This window comes from Bubalus kerabau, chromosome 13 (assembly GCF_029407905.1).
Source record: "Bubalus kerabau isolate K-KA32 ecotype Philippines breed swamp buffalo chromosome 13, PCC_UOA_SB_1v2, whole genome shotgun sequence".
NCBI classification, from domain to species: domain Eukaryota; kingdom Metazoa; phylum Chordata; class Mammalia; order Artiodactyla; family Bovidae; genus Bubalus; species Bubalus kerabau.
Window position 1 is genome coordinate 61,144,471 of NC_073636.1, and position 16,888 is coordinate 61,161,358.

The 16,888-nt window shown below is 38.5% G+C and overlaps 1 protein-coding gene across 2 annotated transcripts in view; it reads left to right on the forward strand.

The window, feature by feature from the left end:
• CSNK2A1 (casein kinase 2 alpha 1) overlaps positions 1–16,888 on the forward strand; it is a 57,815-nt gene that overhangs the window by 25,042 nt on the left and 15,885 nt on the right. Inside the window, exons 2-6 of one of the 2 annotated variants that reach the window (XM_055544675.1) lie at positions 7,750–7,960; positions 10,224–10,335; positions 14,476–14,577; positions 15,092–15,142; positions 16,333–16,392. In XM_055544675.1, coding sequence (XP_055400650.1) covers positions 7,860–7,960; positions 10,224–10,335; positions 14,476–14,577; positions 15,092–15,142; positions 16,333–16,392 — 426 coding nt within the window. In that variant the 5' untranslated portion in view covers positions 7,750–7,859. The remainder of the gene's footprint in view (positions 1–7,749; positions 7,961–10,223; positions 10,336–14,475; positions 14,578–15,091; positions 15,143–16,332; positions 16,393–16,888) is intronic. The other variant, XM_055544676.1, reaches the window with a different exon arrangement.

Consider the following 16,888-nt stretch of genomic DNA (forward strand, 5'->3'; position numbering starts at 1 on the left):
CATGCTTCTCTGTGGCCCAACTCTCACATCCATACATGACTACTGGAAAAACCATGGCGTTGACTAGACAGACATTTGTCAGCAAAGGTATCTCTGCTTTATGCTATCTAGGTTTGTCAGAGCTTTTCTTCCAAGGAACAAGGGTCTTTTAATTTCATGACTGCAGTCACCATCCCCAGTGATCTTGGAGCCCAAGAAAATAAAATCTGTAAACAGTTTCTAGTTGTTCCCCATCTATTTGCTGTGAAGTGTTAGGACTAGATCCCATAATCTTAGTTTTTTGTATGTTAAGCCAGCTTTTTCACTCTCTTCTTTCACTTTCATTAAGAGGCTATTTAGTTCTTCACTTTCTGCCATTAGAGTGATATTTTCTGCATATCTGAGGATGCTATTTCTCCTGGCAGTTTTGATTCCAGCTTGGAATTAATTGAGCCCAGCATTTTGCATGATGTACTCTGCATAGAAATTAAATAAGCAGTGTGACAGTATACAGTCTTGACATACTCCTTTCCCAGTTTTCAACCAGTCCGTGGTTCCATGTCTGGTTCTAACCATTGCTTCCTGACCTACATACAGGTTTCTCAGGATACAAGTAAGGTGGTCTGGTATTCCCATCTCTTGAAGAATTTTTCACACAGTCAAAAGCCTTATTGTAGTCAATGAAGCAGAAGTAGATGTTTATCTGGAATTCCCTTGCTTTTTCTGTGATCCAACAGATATTGGCAGTTTGATCTCTTGTTTCTCTGCCCTTTCTAAATCTAGGTTCTATATCTGGAAGTTTTCGGTTCATGTACTGCTGAAGCCTAGCGTGAAGGATTTTGACCATTACCTTACTAGCATGTGAAATGACCACAGTTGTACAGTAGTTTGAACATTCTTTGGCATTCCCTTTTTTGGGGATTGGAATAAACACTAACCGTTTGCAGTCCTGTGGCCACTACTGAGTTTTCCAGGTTTGCTGACATATAGAGTGCAGTACTTTAACAGTATCATCTTTTAGGGTTTGAAATAGCTCAGCTGGAATTCCATCACTTCCACTAGCTTTATTCATAATAATGCTTTTTAAGGCTCACTTGACTTCACTCTCCAAGATGCTCGGCTCTGATGAGTGACCACATCATTGTGGTTATCCAGGTCATTAAGACCTTTTTTGTGTAGTTCTTCTGTGTATTTTTGCATGAAATGTTCCCTTGGTATCTCTAATTTTCTTGAAGAGATCTCTAGTCTTTCCCATTCTGTGTTTTCCTCTAATTCTATGCACTGTTCACTTAAGAAGGCTCTCTTATCTCTCCTTGCTCTTCTTTGAAACTCTGCATTCAGTTGGATATATCTTTCCATTTCTCCTTTGCCTTTCACTTCTTTTCTCAGCTATTTGTAAGGCCTCCTCAGACAACCATTTTGCCTTTTTACATTTCTTTTTCTTTGGGATGGTTTTGGCCACCACTCCCTGTATAGTAATATGGATCTCTGTCCATAGGTCTTCAGGCACTCTGTCTACCAGTTCTAATCTCTTGAATCTGTTCGTCCCCTCCACTGTATAATCATAAGAGATTTGACATAAGTCATAGCTGAATGGCTTAGTGGTTTTCCCTGCTTTCTTGAATTTACACCTGAATTTTGCGATAAGGAGTTCATGATATGAGCTACAGTCAGCTCCAGGTCTTGTTTTGCTGACTGTATAGAGCATGTGAATATCCATACATATTTATAGAGGTGCAAGTGAAGTAGTATTTCTGAGTTAGAATAATTTTTATCATCTTTTTTCCATCTTCACATCCCCTCTTTACTCCGTTCCATCACCCTCCCTCACCCCTCCTTGTACCATTTTACTTATCTGAAGTTGCTGGGCTATGTAGTTCAAAAATATACACATGCACACACACCCATTTTCTTCTCCCCACATAATTAACGAAGGCAAGCTATTTGAAATTCATGTGAATGACTCTTACTCTAAGCAGATTACTTGGTATGCATGACAGTAAAGTAAAGTACTGCTTTGAGTTGCTGCAAAACAACCATTTGTCCTCCCAGTGGAGGATCAAATTCCCCTGTTCATAAATTAGGTCCCTGTTGATGAGGCACAAAGCTGCATATGTCAGTTAAACAGGTATTTGAGGATCTCAGGAGTTTCATTAGTGAATAGTCTTGCTCTGCTCTTCTCAGAGAATACCAAGGCTGTATGAGAGCCGAAGACTTGGTGGTTAGAGTGTGATTGATATTTGGTCTATTAAAGGAGTTCGAGAATATTTTCCACTTGAGTCAGATGATTTCCATGGAGAAATGAGTCTCATTTTGTAATGGCGTGTCCACCCATAAGTTGGCCCTCAGAGGCTGGGAGTTAACCTCAACTCCTATAATTTTTGTAAATGAAGTGAAGAAAACTAAAATTGAAGACCACAGCCTTTTAAGGCCAGGCTTCTGCTTATTAGTTTTCACAACAATGGTATAGAAGCATTTAATGTTAATTTATATTGTATTTGGTGTTTCTGAGCCCTTTTTAGAAGAATATCTCACTTGAGCAAGTGCAATTAGACAAGTTTTATAAGTGATGAATCAAAGCTGGAAGAAGCCCAGTAGAGGTCCTGCAGCCAAGTAGGGATTTGAACCTAGGACTTGACTGCTCATTTCATCACCCTATTGCATCTAATCCCAGTTATTAAATTTGTGCTGATTTTGTAAACTTGTTAAGTTCATAGGGGAAGAGCTTTGAGATCCACAGTTAAAGGTCGTGTTATAGGTATAGAATATCAACAGAAAGAATAAATTTTAAAGCAATATAGAGACTGAAGAGGAAGATACTGTTGCAGAGAAGAAGGTAAGAATTTAAAAGTATCTAGTATTATAATTTATAAATTCCCAAGACAGTATTTCTTCTGGCTTAATGCTGTTGTCTCTACTGTTTTGGCTGTTTGTGCACATACACACACCTTTACTCATCTCCCTAGTGTCTTTTGCTGTTTTTAGTGCAGGGATAATAATCACCAAGAAACCAACAGCCCTAAAGCACAAATGACCTTGTTTCTTTGGGAAAAAGGAAAGTTAAAAGTGTCTGCTTTCTGGTTTTTTGCTTGTTCGGGGTATGTGTGTCTGTTTATAATTAATCGATACTAGATAAAGATAAATTAGGGTATTATCACTCAGGTTGTTTTATAAAACCAAAGAAATAATTTGGAAATATTTTAAAGGCAGTTTTGGTCCACTTTTTAATAACTATCTGAACCATGTTGTTGTAATTTCTGGCCATATAAATTGTATACTTAAGGGACAGCAGAGGTCAGCAGAGGTGGTTATATTGGGTTTTATGAATGGGGGAATCCATAAGTAGACAAGTGGATCTTTTGGCCTCACATATTGTGAGGGGAGTGGGAGTATCACTGTTTGCTACACTTCTGGAGTATATCATTAACCCTTGCTCTGGTCTCTTATGCTCTTCCTCTAAAGCCTTAAGCCACTGAAACTAGGTATAAGGAGACAACACTGGTTTATCTTTTGGTGTAATAGTTAAGCTCCAACTTAAATACAAATTGGAGAGAACGTGCAGACTGCTGTAAATGAGTTCTCAAGTAGGCAGAATTCTACACACTTTATTAACTTACTGGATCATCACCACAAACCTGAGAGGTAAATAGTTATCTCTTGATGTGTAGTCTGGTTGAACATTGTCAGCTCCTTCTAACTGTGTGTCCTTTGGCAAGTTACTTTAATCTTTTCTTCACTATTTTCCTCATCCTGTAAATTGGAAATAATAGTAACCTTTCCTTACCATTTCCTCATGTGGTAAAGATTATGAAATATTCACGCAAAGCACATAATGAATGCCTGTAGACATTAGCTTTTGTTATCTAACTAGTTTATGATTACTTGGCAAAAACAAGTTACTGTCACAAGAAACAGAAGTTCGGTTTCTGGTCCTTATTCTGCTATTAAGTAGCTATGTGATTGTAGGCAAATTTTCCTCTGAGATAAAGGAGCTTCAGTTTTCTAATACTCGTTTTTTAAAAACTTTTTATTTGGAAGTAACTTCAAATTTACATGAGACCAAAATAAAAATAGTACACATAGGACATCAAAAGCACAGACAAGACAGAAGAGACAGATTAGACTTCATCAAAATTTGAAAGTTTTGTGCATCAAAGAATACAATCAGCAGCTTACAAACACAAACCACAGGGCTTCTTTGATGGCTCAGTGGTAAAGAACCCACCTGCAACCCAGGAGATGCAGGTTCGATCCGTGGTCTGGGAAGATCCCACTTGCCACGGAGCTACTAAGCCCATGAGCCACAACCACTGAGCCTGTGCTCTGGAGCCGATGCCCCACAATGAGAGAAGCCACTGCACTGAGAAACCCATGGACTGAACTAGAGAGTAGCCCCTGCTCTCTGCAACTAGAGAAAAGCCCACACAGCAACCGGGACCCATCACGGCCAAAAAATAAGTAAATAAAATTATTTTTTTTAAAAAGAGACAAATCACAGAATGTGAGAAAATATTTGCAAATAATATATCTGATAAGGGATTAATGTCCAAAATATATAAGGAACTTCTGCAGCTTCAGTTCAGTTCAGTCGCTCAGTCGTGTCCGACTCTTTACGACCCCATGAATCACAGCACGCCAGGCCTCCCTGTCCATCACCAACTCCTGGAGTTCACTCAGACTCACATCCATCGAGTCAGTGATGCCATCCAGCCATCTCATGCTCTGTCGTCCCCTTCTCCTCCTGCCCCCAATCCCTCCCAGCATCAGAGTCTTCTCCAGTGAGTCAACTCTTCACTTGAGGTGGCCAAAGTACTGGAGTTTCAGCTTTAGCATCATTCCTTCCAAAGAAATCCCAGGGCTCATCTCCTTCAGAATGGACTGGTTGGATCTCCTTGCAGTCCAAGGGACTCTCAAGAGTCTTCTCCAACACCACAGTTCAAAAGCATCAATTCTTCGGCGCTCAGCTTTCTTCACAGTCTAACTCTCACATCCATACATGACCACAGGAAAAACCATAGCCTTGACTAGACGGACCTTTGTTGGCAAAGTAATGTCTCTGCTTTTGAATATGCTATCTAGGTTGGTCATAACTTTTCTTCCAAGGAGTAAGTGTCTTTTAATTTCATGGCTGCAGTCACCATCTGCAGCTTAACCCCCCCCCTCCCCCCGCAAAGAAAAAACAGTTAAAATACTTGCATAGTCATCTCTGAATAAGATAAATGGCCGATAAACACTTGAAAAAGTGCTCAGTATCGCTAATCATTAGGAAAGTACCAGTCAAAATTACAATGAGATACTACTTTATACCTGTTAAGATGGCTGCTATTTTTTTTAAAAAGCTATTACTTGGAGAGGATGTGGAGAAATTGGAATCTTTGTGCATTGCTGTTGGGAATATAAAATGATGCAGCCACTGTGGAAAAGAGTGTGCTGGTTCCTCAAGAAATTAAAGATAGCATTGCCATATGATCCACAATTCCACCCAGAACAATTGAAAGCAGAAACTCCAGAAGATATTTGTACATCACTTTTTCTAGCAACATTATTCACAATAGCTTAAAGGTAGAAACAACTCAGGTGTCTATTGGTGAATGAATGGATAGACAAAATATATATGTACAATGGAGATATTCAGCCTTAAAGAGGAAGGAAATTCTGGCATATGCTACAACATGGATGAACTTGCTAAATGAAAAAAATGAGCCAAATGTAAAAGGACAAGTAGTCTACAATTCCAGTTGTATAAGTTACCTAGAGTAGTCAGACTGAGAGAGAATAGAATGGTGGTTATTAGGAGCGCAGGGACGAGGGAGTCGGTGTTTCATGAGTATGGAATTCCAGTTTGGCATGGTGAAAATTTCTGAGGATGGATGGATGTGATGATTGGACAAGAATTTGAAAGTACTTAATGCCTTTTAACTGTATGCTTAAAAATGTTTAAGTTGGTAAATTTTATATATATTTTACAATAGTTTTTAAAAATAACATGTTTCAGCAAAATAAAAATAGTACAAAGAACATGTTACCCCATTTGCTTTATCATGTGTAAGTATACTTTTGTACATACCTACTGTCTAAATTCCAGTTTTGTCATTTGACCTGATAGTATTGTTTTTTATAGCATTTCTCCCCCTCTAGTACAGGATACAGTCTAGTCTAGGGTAGGACATTGTATATAGTTGCCATGTCTCTTTCAGTTCAGTTCAGTTCATTCTCTCAGTCGTGTCCGACTATTTGTGACCCCATGAATCGCCATGAATCGCAGCACGCCAGGCCTCACCAACTCCCGGAGTTCACTCAAACTCACGTACATTGAGTCAGTGAGTCCAGCCATCTCATCCTCTCTCTTCCCCTTCTCCTCCTGCCCCCAATCCCTCCCAGCATCAGAGTCTTTTCCAGTGAGTCAACTCTTCACATGAGGTGGCCAAAGTACTGGAGCTTCAGCCCCACCATCATTCCTTCCAAAGAACACCCAGGACCGATCTCCTTTAGAATGGACTGGTTGGATCTCCTTGCAGTCCAAGGGACTCGCAAGAGTCTTCTCCAGCACCACAGTTCAAAAGCATCAATTCTTCTGTGCTCAGCCTTCTTCACAGTCCAACTCTCACATCCATACATGACCACTAGAAAAACCATAGCCTTGACTAGACGGACCTTTGTTGGCAAAGTAGTGTATCTGCTTTTGAATATGCTATCTAGGTTCCTTTATCTTTTATAATATTTACATTTTTGGAGAGCACAGTATATTATTCCCCACTCCTGACTTTTCTTAATAGAAGCTTCCTCATTTTCTGTTTGTGTTTTCCTTGTAATTAGATTGAGGTAACACAATCTAGGCCAAAATATGCACGGCCTAGAGACTCATTACATTTTTTTTTAATATGATTGTGTTTATTCAGATTTATGCATTGGACAGTGTCCCATCAAACAAACAGGGGGGTTCCCTCAATACATTTGTAGTTAAATGCAGAGTTAAGGGAATCAAGAAACACTATAGGACTCTTAGAGAATGGAGATAACTGGATTAGAGTGGTTGGTGATGAAAGAGACTTCATTTTTTACTGGTTTGGTAGAAAGCACGTTTCTGAAATTTCACCAGCTTTTCCTGGGTATAAAATTTTGCATTAGTTCAGCCAATATATATTACCAATTTGTATTAAGCTTGCTCATATATTAAATCAGGGGAAAATTAATGTTTTTTTAATGAAGTGTATTTCTCAAATGATGATCACTAGCCTATCGATTATTACATAAGGTTCCCCAAATAATAAAATAACATTGAACTTTGATGTATGAGAGCAAGTGTTTATTCCCTTCCTGGTTTCATCAAATATTAGAGTAAGACTAAGGTTAATACTCAACTTTGCCACCATTCTAGAGCCGTTTAGCACCCCCTCTTTGAGCTGTAGAAAACTGCTGAAAGCTTTTTGTAGAATGTGTAAATAGTAGCAATGGTGATGGGTGTAACCTCAATGCCATTCTTCGCTTTCAGACTGCAAGAGCATCCAAGCTTTTGATGAGGAGGTAACAGGCTACTTTGTAGGATAGGATCAGGGCCAGTATAGGCTTAGATATGTTTCTTGGAGTTCTGTTGTTTTACTTTTTCCCCATGTTTTAGGAAATACTGATTGGCACAGTTAGGATACATTCATTGGTTAACCAGTAGAGAGTCTGAGGTATACTTGAGACCATTACTGTAAGATGACTTTTTTTCTTCCCATATGCTTTTCAAAAATGGTTCCTTGGCATTTATGTGTTTTGTTTCTGCAGTTTGAAGAAAACAGGTCTGAAACAAGGTCTTACTCCCCAGCTGCCTCTCAACACAGTGACTACCAGCTCTCCAGATACCAAGTCCAGCTTTGTCCGCCAACCTGTCTGACATGTCGGGACCCGTGCCAAGCAGAGCCAGAGTTTACACAGATGTTAATACACACAGACCCCGAGAGTACTGGGATTACGAGTCACATGTGGTGGAATGGGGGTAATAATTTCCATTCACTTCACTGTACTCATCCAAAGGGCTGACTGTGGTGAATTTGTTGAGTAATTTACGTCAGAAATTCCCTGACTGCATTTATAAACCTCAAGATTGAACCCAGTTTTTGGTTTCTTCTGCAATAAAGAAACAGGTTATTGGCTTTGGCAAATTAACAGTTTTGATGGGTTATCATTTAAAAATTATTTCAATCTTTTATTTTTTTTTTCTCTGATATATATATAAAGCTGGTAACAAAGAGTTACCTATTAGCTTGCTCAGCTAAAGGCTTTGCAGTTAGATGAGAATTAATACTTGAGAGAGTTTGAAAATACTAGACTCTTACATAAAAGAATTTTTGAGGTCAGAGAATGTTGTCCCATGATGATACTGATGGATAAAACAGTTCTCCAGAAAGGTGTCCTCTTTCTGATGAGAAGCAAAATTAAAATCTTAAAACATTTGCCCTTATCATGAGACTAGCCATGTGTAACATGGAATTCAGCCCCTTTTCCATTCTGAACAGTTTCAGTCTGCCTGAACAGCTAGCTATATTTGCCCTTCTAATCCTCTGTGCAGTCTCATCTGGATTTTTGCATATCTTGTCCCAGCATAGTATGTACTTACTAAAACTGATCGGGTTGTATGTTTTGTGATAAAATTATTTTGATATTCAAATACAAAAGATAGCAATTTGAAAACTCAGTAAAGCTGCAGCTCCTATATGTTACATTTTATATTTGTCCACATGTGATTTTCATAGCATGTGAGTGTTTACAGACAATCTTCAAAAATTATCATAGGTCATTAAATTTATCATTTTAATCCTGATGATTAATATGTTGATGGCCATAATTCTTAACAGTAGGTATATTGCCTCTGCACAAGGAAGCACAGTGTGCTTCAAAGATGCCATCAAGAACTGTGGTACAGTGCCAATAAGTGTTATAGATAATCTTAATTTTCCTTTATATCACATGCTTTGGACTCAAGGAATATCTGAGTTTTACTGCAGAAATTTCAGCCACTGTCTTCAAATTAAGTGCAGTGTGCTTAGTTCTGCTTAAATGACACTAAACAACCCTTTTGAGTTTTTGGCTTAGTGCTGTTTGCTTGGTTGCATTTATCTTCTAGGCCCTCCACAGGAAAAGAACTCAACCAGAACTAAGCTTCCTTCCCTAGACCTGTGATGATTATTATATTGTCCATTGTCTGTAGTACCTTTTGCCTTCTCTGTTCATTCACTTTCTTTATAGTTGCTTAAGGAAAATGAATGGTGGATTTTTTACATGTTGGATTTTCAAGGGTCCACAGCAGAAGTAAATAGCATTTAGGCCTTATTGAAAAGGCTGTCATTCTTCAGAGCAAACGCCTCTAAGTTGTAAGCAGAGACAAAGAAAAAGTGTTGGCATTTTCCCTTATTCCTTTTCACCTCAGATGTTGCTTTGTGGTCTTGGAATGTGGGTGAAGGTAGCGGGACGAACACCAGACTCTGACTCGTGTTCTGTAATGTGGTTTGCAAACTCCAGTACATGCACTGTCCTCAGAGCCTTGGAGATCAAGTTGGCGGTCAGACCTATATGTTTGAAAGCCGCTTATCTGCAAAGAGACCTATTAAAAATCAGCAACTCCCAAAGTGTGGCTGAATTGAAATATTCTTACAGCACATGTTGACTTCTTGCTAGATGCCACCAGTGGGCAAGGCTGTGGGGGGCAGGAATATAATAAAAATTATTTTCCAAGGGAAAGCTGTCTGTTGTTGGAGATAAACATACATAACAAACCCCAGTACAAGCTATCTACGTGTGGTATGTCAGTAGAAATATAAACAGCTTGGGATTTGAAAGAATAACTGAAAGACTTAAATTTTTTAATTCTGGGATTTGGAAGACACATTTTTAATTGGCCAACTTACAAAATACAAAGAAACCAATTAAGGAATTTTTGAAATAGTCTTATTTCTTTTGCTCTACTAGGTATAGTTTTGTATGGACTTCTCTGGTGGCTCAGATGATAAAGAATCTGCCTGCAGTGCAGGAGGCTGGGGTTTGATCCCTGGGTGGAGAAGGGAAGGGCTACCCACTTCAGTATTCTTGTCTGGGAAATCCCATGGAAAGAGGAGCCTATAATCCATGCGGCTATAATCCATGGGGTCGCAAAGAGTCGTACTCAACTGAGCAACTGACATTTGACAGTTTTGTAAATTGAATTAGTACTTGATAATTTGAACTTTGTAAATCATTGTAACTTTGATTCTTTTTGTTCCCAGAAATCAAGATGACTACCAGCTGGTTAGAAAATTAGGTCGGGGTAAATACAGTGAAGTATTTGAAGCCATCAACATCACAAATAATGAAAAAGTTGTTGTTAAAATTCTCAAGGTAAGTACAAAAAGATTGTAATTCAGAGGTTTTAAGTAGCATTTGAAGGTATTTTTCTAGTGCTTTTAATGCCTTTATTTTACTGTTCCTTTGAAGTTGATAGAAGAGATTATCTTCATTTGACAAATCAGGAAACTGAAGCAAGAGCAGTTTTTTGACTCAAGTCAGACAGAAGAACACTCTACAGGCCACATTGGCCTGTGGGCTACTGGCGTGCAGATTGCTTTAGTTACAACTGCGCTGTGCACTGCCACATACCAGGAACTCAGCATACGGTCCCTTAGCACAGAAGCTCCTCCATAATTGACACAAGAAGCAGAGGGCCTGACGTTCTCATATGCCAGGAACTCAGCATACAGTCCCTTACCACAGAAGCGCCTCCATAATTGACACGAGAAGCAGAGGGCCCCAGACGTTCTCAATTTATAGCACCCATATTGCTTCAGTAACTTTGATGATGCCCCTAAGCCAAATGAAACAGGTTTGTTTCTTAAGTTCAAATAACTAAAAATAGTATTTCTGTTTCAACTTGGTAGCCTTTTAAAAAATTATACATATGAAGTTAAAGAGAAAAGTAATTTTGTTGTATTCTTCTGTCACTATAATTAATTACTATTGGGATATGTATACCTATTCGTCGCTACACAGCTTCTCATATGGCGGAATCACACTGGACATCGGTAGCCTCATTTCCTGTTCCACACTGGTTTTTGCATAATACTTTTTGTCACAGCAACTGCTGAAAACCCAGCTTCACAAAGATATGCCATCAAAGAGAATGTAGTGCAGTGTAATTTTGAAGCTGAACTACCTCAAGCTGGTAGTGTGCTCAGTGACTGGCAGACCACAAGTAGTAACTGGTGCTTCCCTCAAAAATTAAAAAGCCCACAGAGCACCTATGAATTTTCTGGGGTGTTTTGGTATACCTTTCTGGAACCAGAGGGTTTAAGTATTTATATCTTATTGTGTGTACAAAGAGAACTAGGCTGAAATCCGGACTTTTAGATTCTAATCCCACTTTAAAAGTGATTAGCCACGGTACTTGTTTTTTTAAGACATGTTTATCTGCGAAAATGAGATAGTCTGGCTTTACCTGTTTTTCTCAGAGTTATTAGGATCAAGCACAAAATTGTATATAGATACATACTTTGGAGACCGAAGTTCTATTAATTATAAAATGATATTCCTACACAAAAATATATGATAGACTGAGGTGATAGATCATTTAGAGTCATATGAAAGGCACAAATAGTGAGTCTTACTGTGTAGAAGACAGTGGTGGTGCTTGGGAAAAGGTCTCTGAAACTGTTTTCAGGGCCTGAGTGAGGAAGATTTGGATTGGTATGCATGGGAGGGTGGGAGGGAAACATAATCTAGAATGCACAAGATAAGAAGAGAGGAAAAAATAAGTGAGAGAAATGTTTCATATGGAAGTTTACATAGGAAGTAAACTTGGAAAGGGAGAATAAATTAGTGATGACCTGGAAAAGATAACCTCTGCATTCCCTTCCAGCCTAAAAATTACAATTTTTGTCTCCTCTAGGTTGTTGGGAGCCATTAATGGCCTTTAGTGATGGGTGGTTTGGAAAGATTTTTTTATTTAAATCTCCTTCCATTTATTAAGACAAAATTTGCATTGATCACATTAAATTAGGGTTTAAGTGACTTGCCTGGTTTATCACAAACTAGCTTTTGTAAGTTTATAGATTTTAAAGGATTCTATAGGAAAAACGTTTGTAAACCAGGAGGTATTTGCCATCAACCAGCAGTAGGGATATAGCAAGTAGTAGAAAACAGAAAAATTAATGGATTAGTTTCTGGAGAGAGGGGATTCCCTGGTGGCTCAGATGGTACACATTCTGCCTGCAATGCAGGAGACCCGGATTCAATCCCTGAGTCAGGAACATCCCCTGGAGAAGGGAATGGCAACCCACTCTATAGTTTACTTGACTGGAAAATGCCATGGATGGAGGAGCCTGGCAGGCTACACTCTATGGGGTTGCAAAGAGTCAGATACAACTGAGCAACTAACACTTTGACTTTCCTGGAGAGGAGAAACATCTCCTAGATACTCTAGCAGATGAGAAAGATATAGTTGAAGCAAAAAGAAAACTTAAAATTAGCTAAGCTTCCCACCCAGTGTACTGAATTCTAATAGAAGCAAGGCTGAGTCCATGGATTGAATTAAAAATGGAATTCACGGTTAGTCTAATAAAATAGCTTTCATTTATTGAATGCCTACTTTGCATTGGACTTTTTTTTTTTACTTTTTGTCCACCCAAGGTCCTCATTGGTGTGCATGGACTTTGTCTAATTATGGCAACTGGGGGTTACTCTCTAGTTGTGGTGCAATGGCTTATCTTGTTGCAGAGCATGGGCTCTAGGGCACATGGGCTTCAGGAGTTGTGACATGCATGCTCAGTAGCTCTGCAGCATGTGGAATCTCCCCAGGCAAGGGATTGAACCTGTGTCCCCTGCATTGGCAGGCAACTTCTCTGCCACTGAACTACCAGAGAAGTCCCCACATTGGGCCCTTTTCTAGCTGTGGTATTGACATCACAATTCTGCAAGACCGGTGTAAAGTTCAGAAATACTTAAGTATCTTTCCCAAAGCTGCACAACTACAAAGCCAGGTTTTGAGGACAGTCTGTTTCTAAAACTTTCTCCTTTCTGCTATACCATGTGATTAGAACTCAAGGTTTAAAAAGTCTGCAGTATTGTTGAGTAGTCCCTAGACCTAAAGCATCAACCTGGGAAATGTCTAAAAATAGCTCTCCAGCTCTGTTCTCAAGATTCTGATTAAGTGGGTCTGTATAGTTTGTATATTAAAAACTCCAGGTTGATCATCAAAGTTCAGTAACCAGTAGTCTTGTTAAAGAAGAGATATTATATGTTTACAGTAATTTCTAAGAAGTGTATACTGTGTGTCAGTAGCCTTAGGTGACCAAAACTGATAGGAAAGACTCACATGGTCCATTGTGGCAGACACAGGTCACACTGAGCATTTGAAATATGGCTGATCCAAATTGAGATATGCTGTAAGGATAAAATACAGCAATTTTAAAGGCTTAGTACCAAAAAAAGAATATAAAATGGTTCATTAGTAATTTTTTATATTGATTTAAATATTGAAATGATAAGATTGTGGATATTTTTTTTGTTAGCCCTAAAATATTAAATGTGGGTGCTAGAATATTTTAAATACACATGTGGGAAAATCCCTAGCAGTCCAGTGGTTCAGACTTCGTCCTTTCACTGCCATGACCTCTGAGTTCATTCCCTGGTCAGGAAACTAAGATCCTACAAGTCTCATGGCATGGCCAAAATAGATTGAAAAATAAAAATAAAATACACATGTGGCTTGCATTGTATTTGGACCAGCACTGTTTTAACTGTTTAGAAAGAAGACTTTGTAGAGGAGGTGCATTTGGACCACAGCCCTTCTCAGAAAAATGAAAGCAGTTTCTGTACTAAAACAGATGTAGAAATGATGGGTGAAGACAAAGAAATAGGAAAGATATATTGGTTATAAAGCTAAACAGATATTATGTCTCGGCCATATTCTGAGATCTTTTTAGATGTCTCATTTGAGTCTTGCAATAATTTTATAAGTATTCTTACTGATCGTTTTACCTGTAATTGAAAGGTTTAGAAAGGTTATATAACTTGCTCATAAGCACACAGCTAGCAAGTAATGAAAGTAGGAGTCACATTAGGCAATCTGACTCCCAGGCCCACATTTAACTGAAAAGGTTATACTACACAAAGATAGTTTGGCCATCTTTGCTACTGGTCTTGATTTCCTTCATTTCTGTAGGGTGTTTAATAAGACTTAAGAGGAAGGAATGGAAAGAGCCCTGTGTTTCATTCTAATGTTAACACATAAAGAATGATCATCAGAATTAAATGCTAATTCTGCAGAGTTCAGGTGTTTGGAGTACAAATCTTTATTTTCTTTCAATTCAGTATTGCTAAGTAGCTGCAGAGTACCTGGCACAGGACTAGGAGAGGGGGATTCAGAGATGAGTCTGACACATTTCCTTCCTTCAAGGAGTTCATAAGCAAGCCATTTGTGTATTATACTACCCGTTGAAATATCCTGAAATAATTGTTTTTAATGATGTACTTTTACCCTTTCAGCCAGTAAAGAAGAAGAAAATCAAGCGTGAAATAAAGATTTTGGAGAATTTGCGAGGCGGTCCCAACATCATCACACTGGCAGACATTGTAAAAGACCCTGTGGTGAGTATAGTAGGCACTAGTAAGGCCCACAAGGGCTGAGGTGGTGTTTGACCTTGAGCACAGCTGGCCTCTTTCTGTTCTTCCCTCTGCCATTAAGTCCTGCTTTAAAAGTGCTTAATCAGTTATACCATTTGACTAGTTCGGGTCTTTCTTTCAAAGAGACCTCCACCCACAGACTATTTCTTATTCTTCTAGGCTAAGAGACTGATAGCACTGGAAACTGAAATGTGTTAATCCATTTTGCAAACTCAGGTCCGATGCCGATGGGCGATGGGCGCATTGTCGGGCTGCCTAGAGCCTGGTGAGACTTCAGCTCCATATCTTCTGTTTGAAATCCATCCCCAAAGTGACCTAAGTGTGGTGATAATCAGAGTGGGGAGGGCTTGTAGCAATAGAGGGTTTCCTACTACTGAGGCGAGGACTGCCAAATTCACCACGTAGTGTCCACAAACATTGTGCCCACTAAAGCTGCCAGGTCTATTGCTAATGTGTGTTTTCTTTTTCTTTCCCCTAGTCACGAACTCCCGCCTTGGTTTTTGAACACGTAAACAACACAGACTTCAAGGTATAATGTATAACCAACCATTTCAAGCGGGGTTTTAGGCCACATAAAAAACCTTTTAGGGATGTTACTGTTAGAAGAGCATCCTTCTAACTTACTTTAAAAGAGCTTTTCATCCTGATAGTATTAATTTAAAAATAGACATACTCTTGTACAGTGCCCACTTTCCACATCTTGTATTTTGCTCTTTTCTTTGTTTAATGCTCTTTAATGACCAGTGTGTAGGTTTGTCACCAGTTGACAGTTTACCATTCATTTGACAGTTCCCACTGATGTCAAACTTAATGAAAGCAACAGCTCATGTTTAATCAGGATCTGGCCTTACAGCATTTTGCTTTAAAAATGACAAAGTTCCAGAAGGAATATATTGTATATATATAAAAGCCAGGACTGCTTGCTTATACCTTAGAATTCCTCAGAAACTTTAGGCTCTTGATCTTAAAAAGAGATAGATGGGAAAGAAAGAGTGGTAGTAAATTCTGCTAAAACACAAACTCCTGCAATAGGTATCTCTGACTTTTAGCCAGTTTCAAATAATTCTCAATTCCAGTACAGTAGAAGAATGTGGGCACTCTCTTGGATTTTAACTTGCAGAAATATTTGATTTGCCTTTGCACAAGTCCAGTATCAAGAATGTTGGATGTCAATAAATGATTGAATTCTTACGCTGAGAGGACAAAAACAAGGAAGAAAAGTTTACTTTCAAATTGGGACAGAAATATTCTGTTAAATTGTCCTGATGTGTTTGGCAGCAAGCCATCTGCGTACCCACTGGTGATCTGCAGTGGCTATGACTGTGTAGACCAAAGGTGGGTTGATTCCCTACTAAGGAGGTTATGTATTTGCCCACATTCCTTTTATGAGAAGATCTGGAAGTAAATGAAAAACAAAACTAAGCTGAAAATGTGTATCAACGCATGTTGCAAATATCAATTGGTATGCTTCCAAAAGTAGATTATAGTTTGAACAATATGAGCTTAAGTAGTTCTTCACTTTTACATATAGAGTTGAAACCCCAAAGTATATCTTTAAAGTTAATGTTATGTTGGAGAAGTAGAGACTGGTAAACAGACAGGTCTTAGAACAGTGCCACATGAGCCAAGTCTTGATTTGAATTACTACAAATGAGGATGAGAAGTTGCCTTCCTTTCAGTACTATTTCATGGCTCAAATGTTGCATTTGTCTTTAACAGCAATTGTACCAGACGTTAACAGACTATGATATTCGATTTTACATGTATGAGATTCTAAAGGTAAGGAATTCTTGAATATTAAATATCTTTGGATTGATCTCCCTTTTGTTAAATAATCCAAATGACTAGAAAAGCCAGTGGGTTGACTTTGTAAAATATGTTGGGGTGGGGGAGTCTGTTTCTGTAACTACTTAATAAACTAATAGCATCAGAACTCATGCTGACTGAAAGATAGGGTCTAGTAGGAATATAATTTATAATGCTTTGGAAAGGGTATTTAGAAGAGAGGTTAAAAGACTCCTTAACAAATATTTGTAATCTCTATCAAAAATAATTCCTGATGTACTGGCTTCTGGTATACTTTATTTCACTTAAAATTGGTCAAATAAAACAGTAAACTTTGACTTAACCCTTAAAGAGCCATTGTCCTAAGGATTGTGTGAATCTCTGCTTAGAAGTTGCTGATTTAGAATGAGCTTTGATTTCTAAAGTGGGATCACCAAATACGTTGCTTCCAGTACTCAAAAGATCAGCTTTATAGGTAAGAAAATTGCTA